Source organism: Oreochromis aureus, linkage group 17 (assembly GCF_013358895.1).
Source record: "Oreochromis aureus strain Israel breed Guangdong linkage group 17, ZZ_aureus, whole genome shotgun sequence".
NCBI classification, from domain to species: Eukaryota; Metazoa; Chordata; class Actinopteri; order Cichliformes; family Cichlidae; genus Oreochromis; species Oreochromis aureus.
Genome location: NC_052958.1, coordinates 25,180,110 through 25,206,471, shown reverse-complemented (window position 1 = coordinate 25,206,471; position 26,362 = coordinate 25,180,110). Strand labels below are relative to the sequence as shown.

General features: G+C 38.7%; 2 protein-coding genes across 11 annotated transcripts in view; both read right to left on the bottom strand.

Annotated features, from left to right (window-relative positions):
* mast2 (microtubule associated serine/threonine kinase 2) overlaps nt 1-21,622 on the bottom strand; it is a 148,320-nt gene extending 126,698 nt beyond the window's left edge. For all 5 annotated transcript variants that reach the window (XM_031743846.2, XM_031743848.2, XM_039600713.1 and 2 more), the window contains exon 1: nt 20,763-21,622. In XM_031743846.2, coding sequence (XP_031599706.1) covers nt 20,763-20,843 — 81 coding nt within the window. In that variant the 5' untranslated portion in view covers nt 20,844-21,622. The remainder of the gene's footprint in view (nt 1-20,762) is intronic.
* A 2,584-nt stretch (nt 21,623-24,206) lies between these two features.
* The window catches only part of LOC116320837 (phosphodiesterase 4D interacting protein), an 86,151-nt gene continuing 83,995 nt past the window's right edge, over nt 24,207-26,362 (bottom strand). For all 6 annotated transcript variants that reach the window (XM_039601064.1, XM_039601059.1, XM_039601061.1 and 3 more), the window contains one exon: nt 24,207-25,960. In XM_039601064.1, coding sequence (XP_039456998.1) covers nt 25,812-25,960 — 149 coding nt within the window. In that variant the 3' untranslated portion in view covers nt 24,207-25,811. The remainder of the gene's footprint in view (nt 25,961-26,362) is intronic.

Below are 26,362 nucleotides of genomic sequence, written 5' to 3'. Positions count from 1 at the left end.
TACAAGACATGCTTGCTGCGTCATTAACACTTACAGCCACAACAGCCTCTCCATCAAAACTCTGCAGCTGCAGAGCAAGTGGACAGCCTAATTCAGTTTGTCAGCTTAATAAAAGAAGGTTCCTCTGGACTTCCTTGAAATCCCCAAGTACAGCCAACACACATAAACACAAACGCAGAAGGTTCAGATGATTTTGGAAATCTCTTTTGTTGCCATGGAAACAGGGCCTGCCTGGGCTCATATCCTCCTCTCCGTTGCGCGCAGCCCAATGCTTGACAAGGCTTTTCCAGAAACATCTGGACAGCTCACAACATGCACACACAGAGCTCCCAGACGGCCACATGTATGAGAGAGTTTTAGTGAAAGCTTCCGTTAGTCTCCTCCAGTAAATCATGAACCAACTGCTTCCCCCAAACCCACTAAACACAGTGACAAACAACCACAAACACACAGTGTAATCATGTGCAACCTGTAACCAATACTTAAAGCTACAGTAATGAATTACAGTAGAGGATGGATATTCAGTACCTCCATGCAGTATTAATATGTAAACCTTATGCGCGTGTTGCTTCACATCAGCCCCCACTCAGCTAGAATGACACATTATACTCAGTCACAAAACACTTTCACACTTCAGCTGTTTCTATGAAGGCCAGAATTCATTGACGATGAGGAAGACTTTTCTGGAAAAAAATTTCAGACATAGTTCTTAAATGTGCATTTATCCAAAGTCTCCCAATGCAAGTTACTTTAATAGCTTTTCTGCCTGTTTGAATACTGTGTGAGATTATAAGAAGAGCTTAGAAGAGCTGTCACAACAGTTCGACAACATATAAGAGGTAAACAGCATATTTTCATGTGGTGCTGTTGGCAAGAATCACACAAAAGAAATGTAGTATACAAAAATATACCCACAGGCAACAATGACTGGGACACTTGAAAATATAGCGCATAAATGCATGCATGAACCGCTACACATTTCTGGCAAGCAGGAGTCAGCCTGCTTCATTTTAATTCATTCAACATGTCAACATGTAGACTTCTGGGTGAAATGATAGCATGTGTCATCAGTATTTGTATCTCTGCACAATACAAGGATGCAGCAATGGCTTAAATACTAATGCTGATGCTTCAAGTCCAATACCAGTGGGTGACATCCCTGTCCATCTTTTAAATACAGTCTGTGACATGGATTCATAACCTGACTGCAACCAAGTGATTATTCCTTTCTCTCTCTCGCCACTTAAAGTGTCTCTTATTTTATTTACTTATTTGTTTTACAGTTAAGAGGCATGTCATGAAGTTTCATGTTTCTAAATCTCATAGGTTTTGTAGAGAGAATTAATGAAGTACAACTAGTATAAGAAAGAAGCAGCAGATACAGAAGATTGATTCTAAAGGGGACAAAGAAAAACAAAAACTAACAGTATAATCGCAGTGCCTTGTTTCTGCTTGCAATGAGAGCACAACTCTCCCTGGCTAACGTAAGACTGATTACTGTGTATCATTGCACCACTGTTGATGGACACCTTGAGTTGCTACAGCCGTGTATGTGCAACTAATGACAGGATGTCTTGTGGGGAAGGAAAGTCAATGATTACACTGATTTTTCTTCCCCGCAAGACACGCAGAGCACTGCAGCACTGGCTGACTACATTTGAATTGATTGTCGCCCTCATTCAACTTGCTGCAACTCCAACTGCAACCAGCAGGTGGCAGACAGAAAGCAATCTGCCGAGGAAGCGTGTAATTACAAGTAATCTGCTGATCCAAGCTTCTTGTAGGGACTAAAATGAAATGTATTAACATAGAAGACAGCAAAGAGGAAAGAGGTGTGTGTGTGTGTGTGTGTGTGTGTGTGTGTGTGTGTGTGTGTGTGTGTGTGTGTGTGTGTGAGAGAGAGAGAGAGAGAGAGAGAGAGAGAGAGAGAGAGAGCGAGAGAGACAGAGATACACGTCAGCTGTGATCCATCACACACACACGCACTGTCACAGAGTCAGCTTTACAAGACTGCTGCTATAAACACATACTGTACATCTCTCACTGGGAAGTAAACACGGATAAGAGCTAGATACGTTTCCAATTGTGATGTGTGTCCAGTTATTAAGGGAGCCAGTTAGTTCTACCTGCTGCAACAAAGGAAAGGAACGAGCAAACACACCCACCTGTCAACTTCAAAGTCTACACCACCCACTCAAAGAACTGGCATGGTCACTGTTTGCAAAGGGAAATCAGTTACGAGACAAGAGGATGTATTATTTACAGTGATGCTACTTCTGCTGCAAAGTTAAACAGCTAGCTTGGTGCTACATCCATAAACTGTACAGGTTCAGAAATGCACATCAGTGCTAACTAGCATCAAGAAAATGATTAATAACATACTAAAATTTCTTGGACAGTCTGTGTATTATTTGACACTTAATTCCAATAAAAATGCTCCAAAGGCACGGACAGTTCAAGTGTGGCAATTCAGTGACTTGAAAAACTGAAGGTGAGACCTAGAATGGAGCTGTCAATCAAATCAGCCACGCCTCTACCTTTAAGCCTTGTAACGTCCGGATGAACAAGTTAGAAAATACTGTATAAATGGACTGACTGTGAAGCTGTTACAAAGGGCAAAGGTATCCATAGAACCCAAAGCTTTTTTGTTTGCTTGTTTCACGCCGTAAACATGTTTTTACTGCTGTAAAGTTTTTACATTTTAACATAGGTGTCTATAGGGATTGACTTTTTGGAGCCAGACTCCAGCAGCCACTGCAGGACATGCAGTTTTTGGCATGTCGTCGACTTTGCCACCTGTTCCTCTTTGAATACAAAACGTTGATGAACAAAGCATTCTGCAGTGGTCACTACCAATGGTGCATTATGCATGTAACGCAGCTCTGTAAGTAGATTCAGCAAGTTTATGAATGAATGTATGAAAGCAACAGCAACAAAAAAGGGCTTAAGTGACATTACCTTTAATCAGCTGGTGGGGACAGAAGTTTGCAGGACAGGAACATTTACTCACTTGACAAAATTACGTAAGAAACTGATTTTGGTATTCTAATGGTATCTGCTATAAAAAGACTAGTTTTTTATTTTTGTTTTGACAAACTTCTATTCAGAATTCAAAGCACCCATCTGTGATGAATGAGCCCCTTTTTTGAAGCTTACTGTACAGTACTGCATAGGTACATGGTAACTTGTATTTCAGGATAACAGTTTGGGAGTAAGAACCAAAGAAGATAAGGAGAGGGCCACTGTTGCCTCTTGAAACCTTTGAAATCCAGTGATATGTACGGTATTAGAGTTTGGTTCTTAAAAAGAATCAACTTAAAATATTTTACACCACAAAGACGGTTAAAACACACATGAACACTCAGAAAAGCTTTCAGAAAGAGATTTTAAAAAGTTTAAAACTAATTAAGAATAACAAATCCTAACGTAATTCAACAAACAATAGACCCATAACCTTAAGGAGGAAGTAAAACCAGTTTTTCACAACCTTCTTCTCCTTTCCTCTCTTCTCTCTTCCTCCTCCAGCTCACAGCTCCCTCCAAACTCATGCTCCTGCTTCACTGCATTTGGGTCGACATTAATCTTTTGTCATGTCCCACGGAGCTCTAAGCCACACTTTAATGTAACATACACCAGACCACAATCCATCACATCTGTCATCAAGTGGGGCTGAAAACAAGCTCCCAGCTTAGCTCTAGGATGATGATCCCTCTATCATTTAGAGAAAAAAAAAAAGTTGTCACAGTGGTACGTGCATCACACGAGTTAAATAAGTGGAACTGTCCCCAGTGGAGCAGCTCAACCGCAGCCTCGTGATTTCACTGAAGCTTACACCCACACAGCAAAACATAAACAAATACATGAAAATATAGATTAATATTAATAATAATAATAACATTGATAATGATGCAATCTTTTGCATGACTTCTCTGAGAGCAAAAGAGACCGACAGATCCAAAACATGATCAGGGTGCCTTAACTGTTCAATGAACTAAGGAAATGCTGCAAAATTACCACAAGCACTTGCAAGTGAAATGCTGCTGATGCAAGAACACAGCACAGAGCAGCGTGCAGAGTGAAGGGTTAAACAGCAGGTTTCTCGCTGTTAATGTTTTGTTTAGTGGGGAAACTGCCATAGCATCCAACATTTGTGGGTGTTCAGGCTGACCACAGCAGAAGTACAAGTGCGCTGCAGTCAACAGTCAAACAGAATTTAACAGGCCAGCAAGTTTTTTCTATTCTTCCCTTCATTTTTAGTTGTTAAGCTTTCCTCGCCAATAGAAAATCCCGTTTACTATAGACATGTGGCACATGCATGTAGGCAGAAAATACAAGAAGATTCAAATAACTGATGTTACATGAATGTTTTTTTTAAGTTTAGTTTACGGGTCAATAAGCTCACTTTAGATTTTGGGTATCTCTAATTTTTAATATAATGTTACATACGACATGTTAAAAACTAAAAGATACCTGTACAGGAATTATAACAGTGAAAACTGGATTTAAATTTAAATTTTTTTAACTCTGCTTTTATGTGCTTAGATCTTTATTTCATAACAAAGAGGTGGTCTGATAAAATACTTGAAACATTTTAACTTTTTGGAGCGACTCTGAATGATGCCAGTGTTCATATTTAGGACCAAGAAGATATATGGTTGAGAGAGGAGTAAATCTTCATCCACTGTGAACGAGCATCACTGAACAGACATTTCAACCCCCATTCACATTTTGTGTCAGGTGACCTCAGTACCACACCGTTCACTGCGACATTTTTCATTGCTTTTAATGACGGTTTGCAATAGTCGCCACGGCACCACAGAACGACCAGTCAAAACAAATGGACGAGCTCCCCACCACAGACACAGACACAACAAACCTTTTCTACCACCTAAGCAAGAATCACGTGAAAGAGCATCGAGAGAGTCTATGAATGAGAAGCAAAAAGAGCCGTCAGGTGCTCAAAATAGACCACAGAGCCAAACAACAGAACAGGCTTTTCTCTGTGGTACGCCGTATAATAAAGACTCATTAAGATAGTAGCGGCCATTTATTAACTTAACTTATTTCTTTAAATATCTGATTTCACGTGTTGGTCAAAACACACAACTTCAGGTACACAACGCCCGGCCGAAAATACTTCACACGGGTTGAGCTGCTTCATTTATATCACCAGTGTTTGGCCAAAGTATCTGCAACGCAGCATACAACACTGCTACAACAGATATGTTGACGAGCCGAACAACGCATCCCTGTTAGAGTTAGACCGTGCACTTGATCCGAGACTGGACGATAATTACCTGGGATAGCTACAGCTATCCCAGGTAATTATCCCTTAGGTAAATACCACCATCGTTTTTTTTAGAACTGAAGAAGCTTGTCAGACAAAACATCTTCACAAACCTACAGAAGTCAACTTCTCTTCTTTTTCAAGCTCCCAAAAATGAACATGAACTTGATGACTGGGATCCTACAATACTGTGTGGACTTTAACTAGCAAGAAAAAAAAAAGAGGTATTCTGATCCCACAGTGAGTTAGCTGGGACACTTGATATACAGCAAAAGGCAAAATGCAAATTTCACAGACAAAATGTATGCAAAAAAGTGATATTGTATCCCTATTATCTCAGTTACATTTTCATAATTGTTTAAAGCCATTGAGATTACAATACAATTAATCATCCGGTCCTTCGTTGTAATAATGATGTTTAGTTGCTACCATAAACATATTTGAACCAGCATTAAAAGACAGGTCGGTAAGCCAGCTGAGATCATTCAGTATGTTGCATCATGAAATTATGCAACAACAAATTCTGTCTGAACAGGATAACGTTGCATCATATACACTTCCCCTCTGTCAGTGGGTGAAGAGGCAGGAGTGTCTCCATAAGAGCTCAGTGTGTGTATACACATGCATTTGTGTGTAAATACAAAGCTATTAATCAGAGTTAATACAAGGTTGATGTAGCTGCATTTGAGCCAGTTGAATGAATGCAGAAATGAAAAGCCAGGAAGAATGCAATAACAGGAAAGAGGAAAGTAGTCAGACAGATGGATGTGAATGATGGAGGCCGAAGCAGGCAATGCAGAGGGTGAAGTGAGCCAGGACAGCTGCTGCCTATCCTCAGCTGTGGTTTGTGGAAAACTGTTTGTCCACATGCAAAGCTCTAACTCCAAAAACAAGTCATAAAATTCCAAATGACAAGCCTCAGTCCCACATATAACACCACGGAGAACAAAAATTAAATGAGCAGAAATACCAAAATCACAAGACTTACTGTAATTAAAGAGAAAAAAAAAACTCATTGAGATCCTGACATGTGAGAAACCTGTCAGGAAAATATATTCTGATTTTTTTGTGTTGCCACAAAATGACAGTTCCAGGCATCACTAACTTCATGCTCATTTACTTCAACATAAGCGAACACATCTTCTCACTGACACTCTATGTGGGCTCAAGGTTCCTTCAAATTTCTTTAAGTAAAATTTAAGGGCTCTTCCCACAAACAGCATTTTGTGTTTAAAAGCTGGTGAGCCCCAGCAGTAAATGAAATGGACAAAAATATTGCTTTTTAAACAGTGCTTTGGAACCAGAAATCAAGGCAAACTGTTCCCAGTGAGACCGCTATCTGTACAGAGGAACAGGGGTTCATGGTTAATCAGTAAAAGCCCATCATCTCTGCCTCTGGGTGCCGTTGTCAATGGCAACCGTGGCAACACAGTAACAAATGACTATATTACAACCTGTGAATTGGCTGCAGGTTCATTCTCTAACAGAACTGCAGACACTGGACTAAAGAAAACGACCTCACCACACATTCCTCTTGCACCGCAGACAACGCCCACACCTCATAGAGCACAAACTGTATTTTCCACACGAGTTTGGACTTTTCAGAAATACTCAGACAGAAAGAGAAAGGGGGAGATAGGGAAACACAGAAAACCCAATCACAGGACACAGAGTGCAGTCCTGCCCGTCAAAGCATCAATAAACCTGTCAGAACGTCCTTCTTTTTTGTGACTCGACATATCTTATTTCTCAAAAACAATCAAATGCTAAACTATGGGTCAGATCCAGCATTTGACACTTCTGTAAATTGGTTCTTTACGTCTAATATAGATAAAACATTCATGTCCTTCTCCCATTGCTGTTCAAGGCATTAAAAGAAACTAATAAAATGCTTAAATCTGAATATTTAAGCCACTTTATACTGCCTATTATTAATGGTAGTAACTGAATAAAAGAATTTAAATTATTCTAAAATGGGATTGGGCTGAAAAAGATGACGTCTGGGGAACAATCGGACGGCTGGACTTTGGAACAGTGCATCCAAAAGTCTGTATCAGAGCAAATACATTAACAGAAAACACAGAATATAAAAATTAGACTAGTATTCACTGCAAGCCACCAATAGCCAATGACTTGTAAATTACAAGTTGTTAGCCATTCAGGAAATATGCAGATTGAAAGCACTTTTCAGGCCGTTGCTATGGTACACACCAGCAGCAGAAGAACTAACTAGCATGAAGCAAGATAAAGGATCAAAAGTTAAGAGGCTTTTTTCCAGCTGCTACAGCATCAGATTTCCCTTCTATGTTTTCAATTGTTTATCACTTAAACTTAAACAGTCTTCAAACTGAGTGGATGACTGCTGAAACGCTCCAAGACTAACTCTCATCGCACTGTTGTTTTGTGTTGTAAGGTGCGCTTGCTGAACAGCAGTAATCACATCACAACAGGAAGCCAGGTCACCTGTAAACTATAAACCCTGCTAAAAGCTTTTCAACATGTTCCAGGACTCTGTTGAGTCACTACTAAACTTTAAAATCAGCGTGAAGATGTGTCCATTGTCTGCGTACACCCAGCCAAACAGACAAGTAACTCCACTGTCTGGTCACCATGAGGTCATACTTGCCCACCCAAATAAACAGTGTGATCAGAAACAAAGAATGAGGAGAAAAAGAAGGAGAAGAAGAAGAAGAGTATGCAAAAACCACCCACAAAAGTTCCACATCTGCACCGTCTCACTAAGTCAATGTGGAGATATTTGAATACATTCTGTTATCTATCCAGTAAACGTGGTAAACTATTATATGAAGTTTGACAAAGGACGAAAGAAACGTCAAAAGATCGCCATCTTTTACCATCCAATATACAGCTGTCAGGAACAGCTCAAATACAGATCAAATGTAACAGTAAGACGTGCCACACTCTAGTTTTTGCAGCTCACAACTCAACAAATAGATTGTTTGACAATATGTTTAAGTGGGCGTGGTCACAAGTTTACAGGTTTGAAGCACAAAAACCACTTACAGATAGATGCATATATTAAAAAGTCCAGTGCACCGTGTGAATAACTCTCCAAATGTCTGGAACGACACTGGAGGAATGAAAGCCACAAGCTATTCTCCTCTGAGTGCTCTATGGGTATATCAGATATATTAGAACTACATCACTGTTAAATGAATCTAATGCAAAGCTGTTTTTGTAAAAGATGATGTGTCACCCTGGGAGAAGTGAGTAAAATCTCTGGATTGCAGCCATGCGACCTGGGTGTGAAGTTAATATGAGGTCAGAGTAGCTGACAGTAACCTTTAATTGTACAATACTTGATACAACTATCAAGATGCAATAAAACAAGACTCCAAAAGAGGAAGGCATGCATTTTAAACCAACACCATAACACTATGACATACCATGAGATTAGGGTGGTAACAAAAAACTATGAAAACAAAGAAAGAAAGCATGATCGATGAGGTGTGCTTTAATCTGAGGTCAGGCTCAGCAGGTCATCTCCAGCCTGCCTCCCTCTCCTAGTGTGAGGTGACCTTCACTGGCCTGCACAGTCGCCCTGGGGGACATGAAGTAAATAACCCACTGTTGAACCACAGGCCAGATAATAAGATGGTTGCTGTGGATCTCTTCATTAGTAGGTGGAGCAGTTTGGATGCAGCCACATTGTTGGCTACAGTGAGAGGAGACAGGAATAAGGAGTGAAAATGTTAGAAGGGGGAGGTTTCTTTGCGAACAGTGGGGTGCGTTCAGAAAATGTCACAATGTAAAATGTCACATCTCACCTCCTCATCCTCTTCTGTGCGCACTGAGAAAATGATTTGTGGGAGGAAAAGCTCAACAACGCTGGAATCAGACCTTTCTTTAGTCATACAAACACACAGATTCATGAGCGTGTTTCAGTTTGGGGGAAAATGATCGGTTATTTGATTATTTGGCCAGGCGATGATCACGGATAAAGTCCAATGATTTTGAACACAATGAAAGTATTCCCTGTTGTCTCACTATCAGATATAATATAAGACACAAGGGGTGAGCTCAGATTCTTGACTCAACACAATGACAATGTGACAGCATGTTTTTATAGATTAAAAGTTTATTTATTGATCTTATTTTTCATTTTTTTTTTCGTTATTTTGCTGGAAAATCTTACTAAAGACTAAAAAGTACTTGTTGAAGAGCCTAACACAAAACACACAACAACAACTTCCATTACAATTCAGACCAGCGAGCCAGAAACAATAGAGTGGTTTGAGATATTAAATAGCTTTTCATATAGCTGCTCTCCTCTGCCACACAGATAAAGCTCATTAAATGTCTGGCTCTCATCCAGCAGCTGAAAGACACAAAATAATGCGTGTGCAATCATGTGTGTTCAGATGTGAGGGGTGTGTGTTATGTGGAGACACCTGGTCTCTAGTCTCTACCCGTCGTTGAAGCTCAATTTGAAAATGAGTGGATGTAACTGACATTATCCAAAGAATCTCTGCTCTCTCTCTCTCTCCACATAAATTGATAGTATTATCACTGGATCATGTTTTATAGCCTGACATTAACATTTGGCTTCTTTGGGTTGCATTTTTGGAGATAATCATACTGAAGTTTATTTTATTTTCTGTAATTATACAAAAAGTATGTGGAAAAATCTTATTTTGTTGCATGAACCACAGTGACACTCACTTTAAGATTTGACAACATAAAAAAAAAAAAAAAATTAATTTTCCCAAAATATGACGCACTCTTGCAAATTCTACTCCGGTCATGCGATTCCATTGTGTCTATATAAATGTGTTCTTGTAATGTGGTGGCTGCTTGAATGAAAAAGAGAGAACTGCATTTGAAATATGTGCAGAAATACACAATAAGCTCTGTTGTAAAACTTGAAAAACACCACAGCTTTTGGTAACTAAGAAGCTCTGAGCCATGAAAACAGACAGAGTGAGAAACGGTCCCTAAAATGGCAGAAAGATGCACAGTCAGTGCTGCAGTTTGGACCACAGTGAGCCAAGCTCCAGGTCGTTAACTCAACGTTTAATTTGCAAGAATCAGAGGATTACACAACATTTCATCTCTGGAAACATTAAGTCTCTGCGTACAACACAGGAAATCCTTAAGTCATGATTTGATTTATTGAGGTGTACCTAAACCTGAACTAGATTTGTCCCAGCAAATAAAATGAATAAATAAATAACTTTGCTGTGTGAATGATGAGATAATGTTGAGATCAATGAGAATGTTTTTATCATAATGTTTATTGTATGTACGCCACTGAGAAGAACAAAATCTAAGTGCAATGAATAAGATCCATCTTTATAATTTAAGGAGTAATGGCAAGTCATTACAAAGAACAATCAGAGTCTCTCAGGCTTTGTAGTACAAAGCTAGCATACTACATTATTTCCATTAGGCATTAGTATAATTACTATAGGCATATGGTCTATTCTCATTCTCAGTCTATCATATTATTCCTGACGTGACATCCCAGTGTCAGAAAAGCTTCAAACTCACTACCGATACCCAGGAAAATATTTTGTATATACTTAATACCATGTTTGATACCACGGGGAAGAGCTTTGGTATTTTCAAGTCATACCTCGAAAAATTTAACTTGTTAATTTTCATCTAAGTTTACCAATTCTAACTTAGATTTGACCAAAAAAAAGTATTTAGGATTAGATTTTAAAATGGCCTGTTTCAGTTCAAGCATTGTTTTCAATAAATTGCATGCTCAAAAAAAAAATTTTTGTCTCGTTCCCATTTCTTCTTGTGGCATGTTTAAGCTCTACATGGAACCTTGTTAAGATCCGACCAAGCAAAATATGATTTTTTGCCATTTTTCAACTGGTCTTAAACTTTTGATCGGGACCATAATTTAATTATTTAAGAAGAACTTCTTACATAGTTCTTGTTTTTCTAATTAAGACAAAAGTTAAAAATGAATTTTGTTTAAAGTATGGTAGCAGTTATGCTAAAAAACAAGAATTTCTTTAAAAACAAAAAAACAGAGACTGAACTGATCACAGGCTGCATTTCATTACTGACCACACAGCTTCTTAGAACAAAATGAGAAACATGTTTAACAAATTATTGTAAAAGTAGAAAAATGACATCTCCAGCTCTGCTCTGCGGGCATGAAACATATCTCATTCAACTGCTCTGTTCCAGAAATTGTTGGTTTAGGGAATAAAAGAGTTCCCTAAATCACCATCTGATGATGTGGCTCATTTGTGCACAACCGTTCCCCACATAGATTCGTGAATGTACTTGACTACAGTCATATGTTACAGATAACTTATATAGCTTATTCAAACACCTGAAAACACATCATTAGCTACAGTATATGATGGACGCATGAAGAAAAAACAGTATAGTGGCTGATATAGTTAATCATATATAGTTTATGACTGTAAGACATGAATGAGGAGGGGTCTCACAGCTGCTGAGTACTTTGTGTCTTATCAAGCAGCCCTGATCTCAGCCCTAATGTTTCATACCTTCCTACACAGAGGCTGAGCCAACATTTAGATCTTTCTATATAATACAGTTGCAAATCACTTACAAATAAAAAAAAAATACATATGAAGGTAATATCATTACATCTTTGCCTCATAATTACACCTATACAGTAAAGCTGCAGCAATGCTGCCAAAAACTCTGCCTGAGTTCTGGCACAGCCTCCAGATATGTGTAATGTGGATATATGGGTATGTGGGTATGTGTGCGCATACGCCCATTTTTGCAACATGTGTGTTCATGCACATGTGGCACCATAAGAAGGCATACTGCATCAGGTTTGGGCTGCAGTTTTCTTGAGCAGCAGCAGAATCATGGAAGCAGCTCAGAATACTGAACCATTCAGAAGCTGCATTTACTCGAGTCATTGTCACACATGAGTTGATGCTTTGTCAGCTGGCAGACTTTTTATGCGATCACTCTACTAATAAAAGCAACAAGAATTGTGCAGGGCTGCCAGGTTTTTGATGCTCTGGCACTAATAAAAGTTTACCATCATCTTTCTGCAGCACAAACCTGGGATGCAAAGGACAGTACAGATTAGGAAGTATACTGCATGCAAAACAGCCTTTTTAAGGCTGTTTTGTGGCTACACCATCACAGCGCCTGTTTTCTGGAGCAGCAAACATTGCATCAGAGCACAGGGCTCTACACCTGATATGACTGATCGTCAGTTCACATGAGTCACTGTATTTACAGGCCTGAGACATGTAGCGATACGACCTATCAGAACACTAATCCCCTGGGCTACTGCTCACAAACTCACCAATTTAATTTTTGGTGGATTAAACTGATATTTAAATGTGAAAGCTTTAATCGTGGGTGTGTTCTTGCTGTGAGGGCTCAGTGGCAAGTCCAGCTTGTTTCTGGTGAAAATAATATTTGCCAAAAGCGATTGTGAAAGAATTGAGGTTAATGTTCAAACGCTGTCTGGGAATCAGACAGTGAGGTCTCATTACTGCCTAACCAGAGTTATCAGCACTGCTATAAAATGAGATCAGAGCCATTTCAGTAAAGATTGTAATTAGTCCAATTTATGCTGATATGAACGCTTGTAATTGCTTTGTAGTTTTTCCGACAGAGCAGCTCTGAATTATGCCTCTGACTCACTGAGGTTCCCACTTCCTGTGGTTCAGGGAGGTGAATTGGAGACTGGAGAAACAGCCGATTGCTGCCATTTTTTAATTTCCCATATGTATATATTATTCAACAATTTTTTCAATTAATATAAGACAGTGAGGAGATTTCTCCTTTTGACCTCTGCCTATGCTATAGCGACAAATACAGTTCTGTAGGAAACTGCAGGTTGTCAAATCGGTTACCCTTTTTATTGTAAACAACATTACAAATCAAGAGGACAACTGGTGGTACATTTCTGAATGACAGACCTCTGACATATTTATGCTTACTGACACACTAAAACAAAAATATCAACCATAACGTGCTTGGTACACTATAATCTAAACCCAGTGGCTCCTCCTTCAGAGTAGGAGAGGTTTATGATGGGGGTGGGGGGGGGTGGGGGGTTTACTAGCTAACCTGACCTAAGTTTAAGTTTACATCTTGCAGATCTTTCCAGTAAATGTGGCACACATATACAGGCATAATAAAAAATGTCTTTACTTTGACTGACAACACAGAACATAAAATGTAACTTTGTAACTTTCGGCACGAAATGATTGCAGTTACATCATTCAACAGTCTGTCAAATCTTCTTGTTTTATGATTGTTTCAGACCTCATTGTTGTGTTTGTGCTCCTATAGTTAGCTGGCAAGGAAGCAGGATGTTTTTCTGGAATCGCCTTGCTGGCCAAGGCCCAAAGGTTAATATCATCCAATCACGACAGGGATGGCCACCCTCAGTCACTTCCAAAAAACATTCATGTATCAAGTTGGCCCACACACACACTGTTTGGTTTAAACCACAGCATGCCGTAAAATCCGTAACGCCCACTTGAACGCAAGCGAAGGACCTCATGAAACGTGTGCTGACACAGTTTTTGTTATCGTTGTAACATAAAAACAGGCCAGAGTAACAGACACCTCCTCTGCAATCACTGATCTTCAACCTTGTTTTCCGAGGAAAAGAACTCATTTAAGTAACGCAAGCGACAAACACCTGTCAAACACCAAGAGGTGGGGGTTGGGGCTGTTGATTGGTTGACCTCATTTCACTGAGTAAGAATGGTGGAGGTTGATGGTAGAGTTCATACACGCATTTCCCTGTTCTGCTCTTTCTTTCACTTAGAGATCCTGCAGAATACTCTAGCTTTTTGATGTATGTGTGTGTGTGTGTGTGTGTGTGTGTGTGTGTGTGTGTGTGTGTGTGTGTGTGTGTGTGTGTGTGTGTGTGTGTGTGTGTACATTTTTATACATCTTTGTGAGGGCAGAAAAATTGGCATGCTACTTATGGGGACAAAAAGCCTGTCCCCACAAGTTTCAAGGCATTTTTGAGGCTCAAAATGTTGTTTTAGTGTCAGGGTTACAATTAGGTTATAGTTAGGTTTAGGCATTCATCTTTGATGGTAAGGGTTAGGAAAGCATTATGTCAATGAGATGTCCTGTGTGTGTGTGTGTGTGTGTGTGTGTTCTCCTCCTCAGTGGACAACAATGTGTTATCACAAGAGTCATTCAGACTTAGTATCTACAATATGGGGGAAAAAAATACTCCAACTTATTCATAATTTTTCCACACTTCTGCTATGAAAGTTCAAAAGCTGCCAGTTGTAAGCCCTTTCCATCTCCTGTTTTAGCTCCCTGGCAAGGCCACTGTTGTGGTGGCCCTCGAGCTGCCTCTGTATCTTGTCTCACTGTCAGATGGATTGTGTCAAATTAAGTGGCAGTTATGACAAATGATTATGTCTGTGCCTGCTTTTACATGGACACATGATCGCAATTATTGTACACAAAAAAACTTTAGAGAAGTTTAAAAAAAATTCAAAACTCGGGCAATTATGATAGTTGAATAGCATGTTACTTGTTCAACTTGATATAGCTCCACTTAAGAAAATGTCGGTTTCCAAGTTGGTTTAAAAATGTCATGACATTCTCTGCTGGAGTGCTCACCTCATACTACCTGGTGCTTTGAGGTGACTGTTATGAATGAGTGCCTACAGGAGGCACAGCCATTTGTCGTTTTCTGTGAATTAGGTTAATGTGACTTGATGCTCGAGTATACATTCATTTCTATCAACAACTCGAAATGGAAAATAAATGCCTAGAGAAACACTGTAAGTGTTCATTGCTTTCCTTAGTTAGTTATATATTAATGAAGAGCAATGTTATATCATAATAGGTTCAAATTTATGGGCTTAATGCTAGTAAATTTTCAAATACTAAAAACTTCTATTGAAAATTTCCTAAACACGAAACATTACAGAACAACTTTCACAAAGAAAACTTTTTAACAATGTTTAATATTAAATTGTGTCAAATTTGAAAATACTACAGCAGCAAGCATAATGCAGGCTTTTGTTCACTGCACTGAGTTGTGCCCATTTTCAGGGACAGGATAGAAAAAGCAAAGTTTAAACGAGGTTGTAAATAGCAAAGACAAACGCTAGGAACGTCCACTAAGGCCTTTCTTAGTAAACAGCAAAGCAATGTGCAATCCAGATCAGTGTGAAATCAACATCACTCAGGTTCAGTGAGGGGGGGTGGGGGTAACATTATAAGACATTAAGCTGGAGCAGATGATGGATTTTCCCTAGTAAGAGTGTTGTGCTGGCATTTTCAGGATTTAACAGACCAAAGTTTAATCTAAAGGAAAAAACTTAACAAAATATAATTTGAGAACAGTAAACAGATAACCACAAATACACTGAATATTAACAAAGGGAAACAAACAAATGCTTTGACTTGTGTCCTTTGTCACTTTTTGAGATTTCCCCTTCCTACTCATTGCAGATTACCACAGTAACTAAACCTGCACACTAATACGTGGGATTTTTGTATAGTCATCGATAGGGCTCATCTCAGCTATAATTCTCGTTAATGAGGGCTTTATAATTAATGTCAATCATCCTACTGCATCTGCGGCTTCCCATTATTGCGCTTCTAGGCATTCTAAAATGGCACATAAGCCATTTGGGCTCTATCAGTCTGCCCCCTGGCATCTGCAGTGCAGGGAGGACTATCAGCTGGAGTCCCAAAGGTCGTTCTGGCTCAATGGCTCCTCAGCTGCACTTAACCCATAAGTGGTTAAAGGCTGGGAAGGAAATCACTCTCCCGTATCAGTGAAAGGGAGGGGAGGAGATTTAATGAGTACCCTAAGCACATCTAATGAACCGGAGATCTTAACAGCTACTGCTGCTGTTGACAATATGTAGAGCCAGGAACAGACGAAGTTGATGAGGCTGGAAGTGGTTTGACTTCTTTCAGCATTATCAATACCGATAGATGGACATTATAGTGAGCATGGGGCTGGAAACTATAGAAAGAAATCTATTCTCTCAGAAGAAGAAATGTTCTAAACATTAGCTACATGGTCATATGATAGAAAAAAAATGTTGGTAGTGCTAGATGTTTAGTGCAATGTTTACAAAAAATTAAGGAGCTACAATGTGCATTTTGTAGCTTAGAAATGAAGTGAAAGTGAAGTGAGTGAAATAACAAAACTCCCTGTTCCCAGTCACTCCTATTAACACTCTGCTGTATAGTACACATTTAAGCTGCTGTAGATTTCAGTCTACCTCAAGTCTGCCCTAATTAGCTTGATCCTGTCAGGGGCTTCAGCAAGGAGCAACAACATGTCTGTCTTAAGTGAGAAGATATTACAGTTTATCCTTTCATCTCTCTTTCAACTAGCAGAGAAAGAAGAAATGTTTTCTCTGCAATCTATGAGATCTATGAACTCCATAACATATAGCTGCAATGTTTAGGCTGCAGAGAAAAAGTTATTAATTAATTTAAAACATAATAATATTATTTGCAACAAAAACAAATCAGATTTAAATACCCTTTCAAGAAATCCAAGGTCGCTTTACACAAAAGTCAGAGCTCAAAGGCCTCAGGAACAGGTGGCATTTGAACTGTCTGTTGAAAATACCCAGGGATGGAGCCTGTTCCAGAGAGATGGTGCAGCAGCACTAAAGCCTCTTTCCCTAAAAGACTGGCTTTAGAAGTGGAGACTACGCCTTTATCTGCAGAATGCAGAAGAAAACATGAGGTCTAGAAGAGAAGATCAGAAAAATTCTAAGGAGCAAAAGCATGTTGGGATTTGTAAATGAGGAGATGGATTCGATAAGAGATACGGAAGTTGACTGGTAGCTTAGCCGTCATCATCGCCAAACTCCAGCACGTAAGTGTTAGGGTGATGTGTTTAGGTAAGAACTCTGGCAGCTACTGTAAGTTATCAATGATGGTTTCAGCTGAAGAGTCAGAGAGCATTGGCTAGAGCCTGGACACGTTTAGGTGGCAGTTTTAGAGATGGATTTAATATGTAGTAAAAATTAAGGAGAGTGGAGGAAGCCCAGGATGACACCAAAGTTGTGGAAAAGGTGAGATAGAGGTCCAGATTGGCCACTTTTCCTAGCTGCCACCTGGGAACCACAACCAAAGTTCAGTTTTTTTATTGTTCAGTTTGAGAAAATTGGTTGACATCCAGTTTTTGATGTCTACGAAGAAGCTGACGAGAGACAAAGGAAGACCTCACCAAGGTGCTTCTCTGGTTTGTCTGTCACAGATGGAATCGTGTTCTCCCAACTTCAAGCAGATGGTCTGTGACCCTACCTTTCCTCAGGACCAATAATCAAGAACGCGAGGCTGAAGCTCATGCGTGCCCAGAACACGATGCTTTCCAAGCCCTGGAGGATCCACATTCTTTTGCATACTTTTGATATTTTTTAAAGAAGTGTGTCATGTTACTGGGTTTTGTTGGGACCTGTCGCCACTATATCTTACAACCTGTCTCTATCTGTGCTTGGTCTAATCATAGAAAACTGACCACTTCCTCACTTTTGATGATGTGTGACCTTTCTTTGGTATTATCTCTTCCTGAACAGCGGATACATTTTCCTTCTTGGCTTTACTCATCAGGACATCCTGGTTATTGTCATTTTTTTTCCTCTCAGAAGAGCAGTGTTACACCAACCTTACGTACTGCCTGAGACCAAATTATTGTTTGTCTGATCAAATATTAAAGCCTACATTTATCATCGCCATTGACATTTTTTCCCCCAGCACTACTCACACCATGTTGGAAAGAGATAGAGTTCCAAAAATATTCATTATAAAAAGGAAAGCTACCATTTTTCCATTTCTTACATTCAATGTTCAATGGCATTTACATTTAACCCTAATCTGAATCTGTTTAAAGGATAAAGGAGAAGTTTGATTACACCTTGCAGATTATATATCTTCAATGATGTAATAATGTCCTGTTTGTTTTAACTGTGGTGACTGTTTGCAGTCACCACAGTTAAAACAAGCATTCTTCTTCCAACTGTCAGTATGCAGGTCCCACATTACAACACTCCAGTGGGTGTTTGTATGTGTTTATCCGCTGTCCCTGGCAACATATTGAAATTCACGCTGAAGTTAGAAAATGACATCCATCCTCTGACTGTATGAAATGTTGGTTATTTTGTGGGGGTTTTTATTGTAAAAAGGACAGCATGTAAGTGAAGACATCAGTGACGAGTGATCCTCCAGGAGCAACTGTATGATCTGATAATCTGTTTCTCATAAAGTAAGGACGTTAAGCATAAAAAACAGATATTTGTGTGGGTTTTGTTTACAAGACGGCAACTGGCTGTTATTTTTAAATGAACATGTAGAAATCATCATCAAGCAAAAACAGAAATCCATGCACAGCTCTGACCTCTAGAATGTGCAGCTTTTCTCTGAGGACATCTCTTTGTTTTGTCAGAAGTAAGCTTTTGTCATACATCTTACAGAAACCCCAATTATACATATTTGCAAGAAAATAAGAGCAGCCAACCATGAAGTAATACAGCACATGATTCACAGCATTCCACAATGTAAGCAAATAGGCAGATAAGTCACTTAACATGAAAACGCCCTGTCTGCTCCTTCATTTTGTTACAGTTCACACAAGAACAAATAAAACTGTGGCAGCACAAAAACATCTGTCTTTCTTCCCATGATACAAATATAAAGCTCACTCCCTCAAACTTCCCCAAAACCAAATCCTTCCCCTGAATCTAAACTGCCTGCAAAGAAGACATTTCCTCTTTTAGGCTGATTTTGGGAAACATTTGGAGCTCCACCGATGACTTCATCTTTGGACAGAGGTTTTCTTATTAGAGGACTATGTTTATAGCTTTTACAAACAAAGACAAATAAAATATAAAACTGCCTTAGTACGGCTCCTGAACACACAAGCTGCAAGTGATTTCAATTCCTAGCAGCATTAAAATAAATTTTTACTGAATTCTATCAGGAATTGCACTGTACAGTATTACCATGCAACCATGAGTTATTACGGACTCAAATATGATGTCCTCTGTAATGGCTTGCCCATATCAATAAAGTCTTACATATTTTAATTATTGGTTTAGTGAGGTAAAGTAACCACCCAAGGGGGCATGCAACAAATCTGACTGTAAAATTGTGGGTGCAAATCAATATTTACTATAACAGATATGCTGGGCTGATAGCCGGTGCTATGCTTTTCATACTTCTTACTTCAAAAAGTCTTTATGGAAAATGTTGTAAAATCTTTCAGGACTTCACAAAACATTTTGAACATTTAGCCAGTTGAATATTATTAAAATACTCTGACATATGGTACTGCGAAAGCCATCAATACTGGCCTATACCTGTTTTTAAACCAATATACTGATGCATCCCTTCTAAAGAGCATTTTCCACCAACAGCTAATAACTGGTTAAAGTAGACATTTGTGGCAGAGAGTCGTTGATTTTGTGCTTAAGCCTCTTAACCCTCTAAATGTGCAAATGCACAGACTTTCAGACTTTATATATGTAGAATCAATAACTTTATGGGAGGGATGAACCCTCCCCCAATACCACTTACGTATATCAAATAACTGAACTGAAAAAAATACTACTAATAAAAAATACCTGAAATAAAATTACCAGCTTGGTCGCACAGCTCAAAGCCCCTCTGACCTCCAGTTCTGATGCATTTTTTCTTAAGCTGCAGGTTTCCCAGGTATCCCAGACTGGCATTAAACTACATGTTGAACAAATTGGGCATTAAATAGATTAGCACAAGGCCAAATAACACCAAGTAATGAGCCCACTATGGATAACTTGGTGTTAGTTGGTGGTGGATTACTTCTATTTACTGATAAATTACAACAAATCCAAAATCCATACTCTTTGACAAAGCGCAGATTAGCTGCTAGAGCACACTTTAGTCTTCTTCAGTACATGCCTTCATCTGACAAACCAAAGAATGTATACAACCTACCATAGTAGGAAACAGCCACCATCCACACTGACTGAGCAAAAACTGTGAAGCTCCTGAATTAGGTCCCTTTTCTCCATTAGGGAATGAGTCTTTCAAACATGTAGAGCTGCAGGGACAGAGCATCTCTGTACATGTTTTACTGACAGCATGTATTTCCTGAGAGGATTAACTGTTCATTAGTAGTATGCTGATGAAACAGACGGACATCATAACTGCTTGTTTATTCTATATTGACTGCTTCATTTTTCACACAACCTCACTGCTGTGTGACTGCATGCTTACAGCCAGTTTTATAACTACTAGCAATACCAACTAATTATGATGGCATATATCAACTCATCTAAGCCAAAACCCATAGTTATTAGGACAGTTCTGGAAAAGGGTCTACACTGCAGAACTACTAATAAAAAATGGTTTTGCATAAAGGTACCGAGAGCAAAGGACATCGCTCTTTAAGTGGTTTCCAGCCATTTCTGTGGGCTCATGAATTCACAAGGGAACAAGGACACGAGACACGTCCTCCTGACATAGCAAGGAGTATCGAAAGGCTTTTACTACTCACCGCATCTTTCTCTTCTCCTCCACTGTCGTGCTGCTCCATACTGCAGAGCTTCCTTTTGTTTTTATTCTCCGTCCTCTTCATACTGACTGTAGAAACAGTCCTCGCGCGCGCCGGATTGCACCACTTCACCCGCTTTCCTGTGCAGTTTCCAGTATCCTCTCGGTAACTTCACTTAGCTGGCTAGCACAACGTGTCAGGTCGGCTGCTGTGGTTTTCAGGGACACCTCAGCGCCAAACTGAAATGCATGGCTTGCTGTTGCAGTTTGTTGACTTGCGATTCCACCTATGAGTTTGCTCCGGCCAGCCATTCCCGACTCAGAGCCCGGCTACACTTCTTGTGCTGACTCCACATCTGGAAAACCCGTTGTGACAAGCTGTCAATCAGCCTTCTTGCACGAGCAGCCACCGGTGTCTTCTTGAAAACAATAAAAAGGCAGTATGTGCTTTTCACAGGGATAGCTTTATATTTCTAGAAAAAATGTATCCGTGCTGCGTTTTTTTTTTTTTTTTTTTTGTGCCGTCTGTGGCAACAGTTCATTCAACCTGATTAAAGCTAGCGTCTTGCCGCTGAAACACTAGCTGAGCGGCTAGTCTGGCTGCCTTAAAACGTCTACCTGCCCAGAAAGACCGTGACACCCTGGCAGGTCTACCTTCCCTCTTAACGCTTCCTGATGATTCCCCCAGAGCTCCACGTCTTCCGTCTCTGTCTGGTGACTTCTTAGGCGACATACACCATGTCTCGGGGTTCGCCCATCCTCACATAAAGGCTGATCTCTGCGACCACTGAGTTAACCTCGCTGTTGAACTGCAACGACACGGTACAGCTCCGCTTGTTTCCTGGCTCTGATACGACTGCTGGGGTGTCAGGTTAGCAGGAATACAACATCCGGTCCATTAATACCAAAATAAAAGTATCATTTATTCAATATGAAAAATGCAGGAAAGGACGGGAATCCACATGTAAAAAAGAAAGAAAAAAAACTACCTATCTAACTAACTACTAAATAAATAAATATATAAATAATAAAAATGGAATGACTATTAAAAATAAATATTAGTGATAACCTCTTTGTCCCTCCCAGAGTGTTCAATCTTTGACCTCTTTGTAGTAATAGAAAAATAAACCAGATGGGGAGTAACATTCACTTACTTTGAAGCGATAATAATAATTATTAAATTATATTTATTAATTTAACCAGGTTAGTCTCACTGAGATCAAAGATCCCAGTGGCACTAACCACTGATCTCTTTTACATAATAATTATAATAATTTGGGATTTCCTGATGTGAGTGAAATTTGAACATTGACAATGCAATGTGATATATCGGTAACTGTCGTGGTAAAAGAAGACAAATATACTCTACTGCAGTTTCAAAAGAAGAAAATATGTTTCTGTTTATCCTGAAAGCAATATACTGAAGTCAGTATATCGTTATATTATGTAAGTATTGCATTATTATTTCATTATATTCAGTCATTTTTCGCAATTTGCGCAAGGGCAAAAGGTTTTATTTTGAAATGCTAATCCCCTTCACACCTCTGGTTTCAAGCTCATCTACACCCTCCGCTTGCTAGACGATTTCTTGATTTTGAAAAAAAGATGATGACGATTATAAAAAAAATCCATGCAGACACATGAAAGAAATTAACTATTTTTTTCTAAAATTTGAAAGCACACTCACAGACTCAGACACCTTATATTAATTCCTTTATATATACCGACTTGCTTTTGCATCCTCGTAGTGTTGGGGCTGTGAAACAATTCCACGAGGTTTGTTGTCGTCTGCTGCCACCTATTGATTAACAACTAAACTGCTTCCTATGTGTTTTCTGTGTGTATGTTTAATGAGACAGTGAAATAAACAGATTCAGTTTCATATATAGCTGCATATAACATTTACATATTAAACGATCGTATATTCTATTATCTAATAATATGTATAATTAGTGTGTATTTTAGGCGTATGTGTTGTTTAATAAAATCCCTTTTTTTTCCCAAAGAGGGAATTTTCTTGTCACTTTGAGATCCTTGTATTTAAACTACATGACAATAATTTGATAAATTGTGCCATATATATGACTTTGTGCAGTCAGATTTTCTTTTATCCCCACAGTAGCCTTATTCTATCTTTCACTGTTAAATTTCACCAGGTACACCTGTTCAGTGTTTCATTAATGCAAAGATCTAATTAGCCCATCACACGTCAGCAACTCAATCCATTTAGTCCTACAGTCATGGTCAAGACAACTTTCCGAAGTTCAGGTCGTGCAGCAGCAGAAGACCGCACCAGGTGTCACTCCTGTGCGGATTAGGATGACACTGACTGGGCTGATGGATCTCAAATTCTGCTGCAGCATACAGATGCTTTCATTTAGTTTATCTGGCATAAACAAAATAAAAGCATGCCAGTATCCATCCTATTTGTACCAGTAGTTTAGACTGGTGGTGTAATGTGGGGGACATTTAATTGGCACAGTGTATGCTCCTTATTACCAAGTAAGCATCATTTACTCTAAATGTCTGAATGAGCATTGTTGCTAACCATATCAATCCCTTTCTGATCATAGTGTACCCATCCTCTGATGGCTGCATTCAGAAGGATAACACACTCAAATAACCTCAAACTGATTTTTAAATATGACAACGAGATCATGATAATTTACCCTTTTTCTTTTTTAATGCTCTGATATTTTGAGAAGCAATATGTGATTTTTGTCTTGAAAGGTGCTTTACTTTACTGACTTTACTATCACTTTCCTCAAATGACCTGCCAAGTCATTGCATTTTAATCCATCAAGACACATTTGGGGTGTAGTAGAATTGGATATTTGCATTATGGATGTGTAGCTGGCCTGCAAATTTGTCAGCTGCACATTCAGTTGACCACAACTCCATATTATGGTCAGTATAGACAACAAAGTCCAAAGAGTGCACCTTGTTGAATCTAACCCGGTGTAACTAAAGAAATGGCCAGTTCACTCTTTAGTATAAAATGATTCATAAATTTCAAAACATAACAGGAAACAACTCATATTTACTGTGCATCATGTCTTCTTTAATTTAACATGTATGATCACTTTTTAATAGAGTAAAATTTTAATCTTTAATTTTTATGCCTCTGCTTTTATTTTGTATTTGCATTTCCTGCTTTTATAGCTTTCCTTGCTTATTGTTGATCTTATAATCAGTATTTAATATTGTTGATCTAAAAACAGAAAACCTAGTGACACTTGAAAGTATTCCGTAATTTTGTGTAAGTCACGTGTATAATCTACTGTTATTCTGTTTTGTTTTTATTTTGAACAGCATTTGAGTGCTGATTAAACACTGTTTATGAAGTGTACAGTATAAAGAAACCCTTACTGTACTTGCAAGGCTGTGCTTGAGGTGAACAAAATAAAAAACATGTAGTATAACTTAGGAAAACTACAAACATGACAGATATTTTTGTCCCCTTTTATTGGAAAGATCTTCACCACAAAACATTTTAATAAAGAGAACAGGCTTAAAAATACAAATGGCCTTCATCCAAAGACCATTTCATCTCTCTGATGTACATACTACCGTTAATATGCACATATATGAGGGGTGGCTCCTAAAACCACTCTAACACTACTAACCCCCCCCCCCAAAAAAACAAGTTTGACCTCTAAGGAAAACAGTCCAGAACTGTTTAATCTCTTTTAAACCCAATTTAACAACATGCAAGTTGTCTACTTTGGTTCATTTTATTGCTTCTTAACTACACTCCTGTAGTATAGTGCTGTTTTATGTGATTTAGATAGCTAAAAATGCCTGGGCCAATAAAAGTGCTTCATACTGATTGTCACATGCATTCATCTAACAGACAATTTGCTTAAATCAGTTCAGTTTTAGAATTAAAACAGTTGACATGGCACTTTAGTACTCGAGCTTAAAAACAAAAGCAAAGAAACACAGAGCTATGTATTGCACAGTAACCCCAGAAGTATTAGAGGGCAGTAAAGCCACAGTTCATGCACAAAACAAAACAGGTGACCTACAAAACAGAAAAAAGTCACGAAAACAAACTAAACAATAATAATAATGATAATAATAATAAACACAAGAGGAGCCAATGAAATAAAATAAACTGTGAGTGTCACAAAACCTCTTCAGCTTCCAAAGGAAACGCTTCCAGAGACGTGTTTATTTTTTTTAAATATCGCTGTGACAAAACATTAAAACACACAGATACTGACAAATTTAGCTAAAAACAAAAAATAAACAGAAATTTTTTTTTTTTTTAAAAAGAAGATGACGAAGAAGAAAAAAAGATGCTATGGGTTTTTTTTCTTGTTACAAAAATGAACTGTCATCCTTTCTGGACCATTTATTAAAATGTATCTGACATGTATCTTTTTCACTAAGCTGCTGTGTAACTTGAAAGTAAGAACATCATCTACCAGCTACACGACCGACTGCACGTCTTTTGATAGGTCTATGTTCTTTTTTCATTGGGATATTAGGACGAAACTAAAACATAACTACCTCTGGGGAGTATGGCTTTGTTTTATCACAATGCTCACACCACATGCATGTAATTCTACACACTGACTACAAACATGAGCCTCAACAGAGGCTGAGAGGAAGCACTTGGGATTTTGCTTTTAAACTCTCCCTTTTCCTGCTGGCATTAAACAGATTTTTTGCATTTTAAAATCCCTGCTGAAGTAACAAAGGTGAGGCTCCTTCCTGATTTGTCACTTTTAAACTGTGAGTCAAGAGCATCCTCCAGAAATTGCTGATTAATTTGCTGATAAATCTAAAAGTTTTCAAACTGTTTTAAATTTAGTTCCATTCTTATTAAAATTTGTTTTAATAGTAATAATGCAAAAAGACCGCATCAGACAGATGCTATGAATCATAAACAAATTTCAGCCAAACTGAGACTTGAGAAAAACCGAGAAACTGAGAAAAACCTTTGAGTTCCCTCCAGGAAAGTCCTGCAAACATCCACACAAATTATACCATTGATACAATTAATAAAATAACACAGACGGAGATGACAGTGATGATGAACTCTGAGCTACAGGAAGACTTCCTGCAGGGGGAGCTGGTGGTGAGTCCATCCCTGGGCAGGAGAGGAGGAAGAGCTACAGGGTGAAGTTTGGGGCTTCATGACACTCCAACCAGGAGACATGTTGAGCTCACAGAAGCGTCCGCCTGAGATTTCACCTGAAAGACAGTTGACAAGAGATCCAGGAGGTTACTATGGAGTGGATCTTATTTATGCACCACCTGTTAAATGTAAGTTGTATATAATTTAAAATGTTACACTTGTAAGTAACTTTGCTATTTCTTTTTGTTAACACCAGTTTCCCTTTGTCCCCTTAAAACAAACGTATGCAGAGCACGACCAACCTATTGCTCAGCCGGTGATATTAGACATTTATATCAATTTTAGGTCATAAAAATGCATATGTATAAAACTAAGTATAACAGTAACAACATATAAAGTCCAATAATGTTATTTTTTGGTTTTTCTCTATCAGACATTGCATTTCTTTGCACTTATTACTTGATAACAGAATCAAAAGAAATAGCAATCCTGGATAAGGACTAGAGGCCACATTCTTA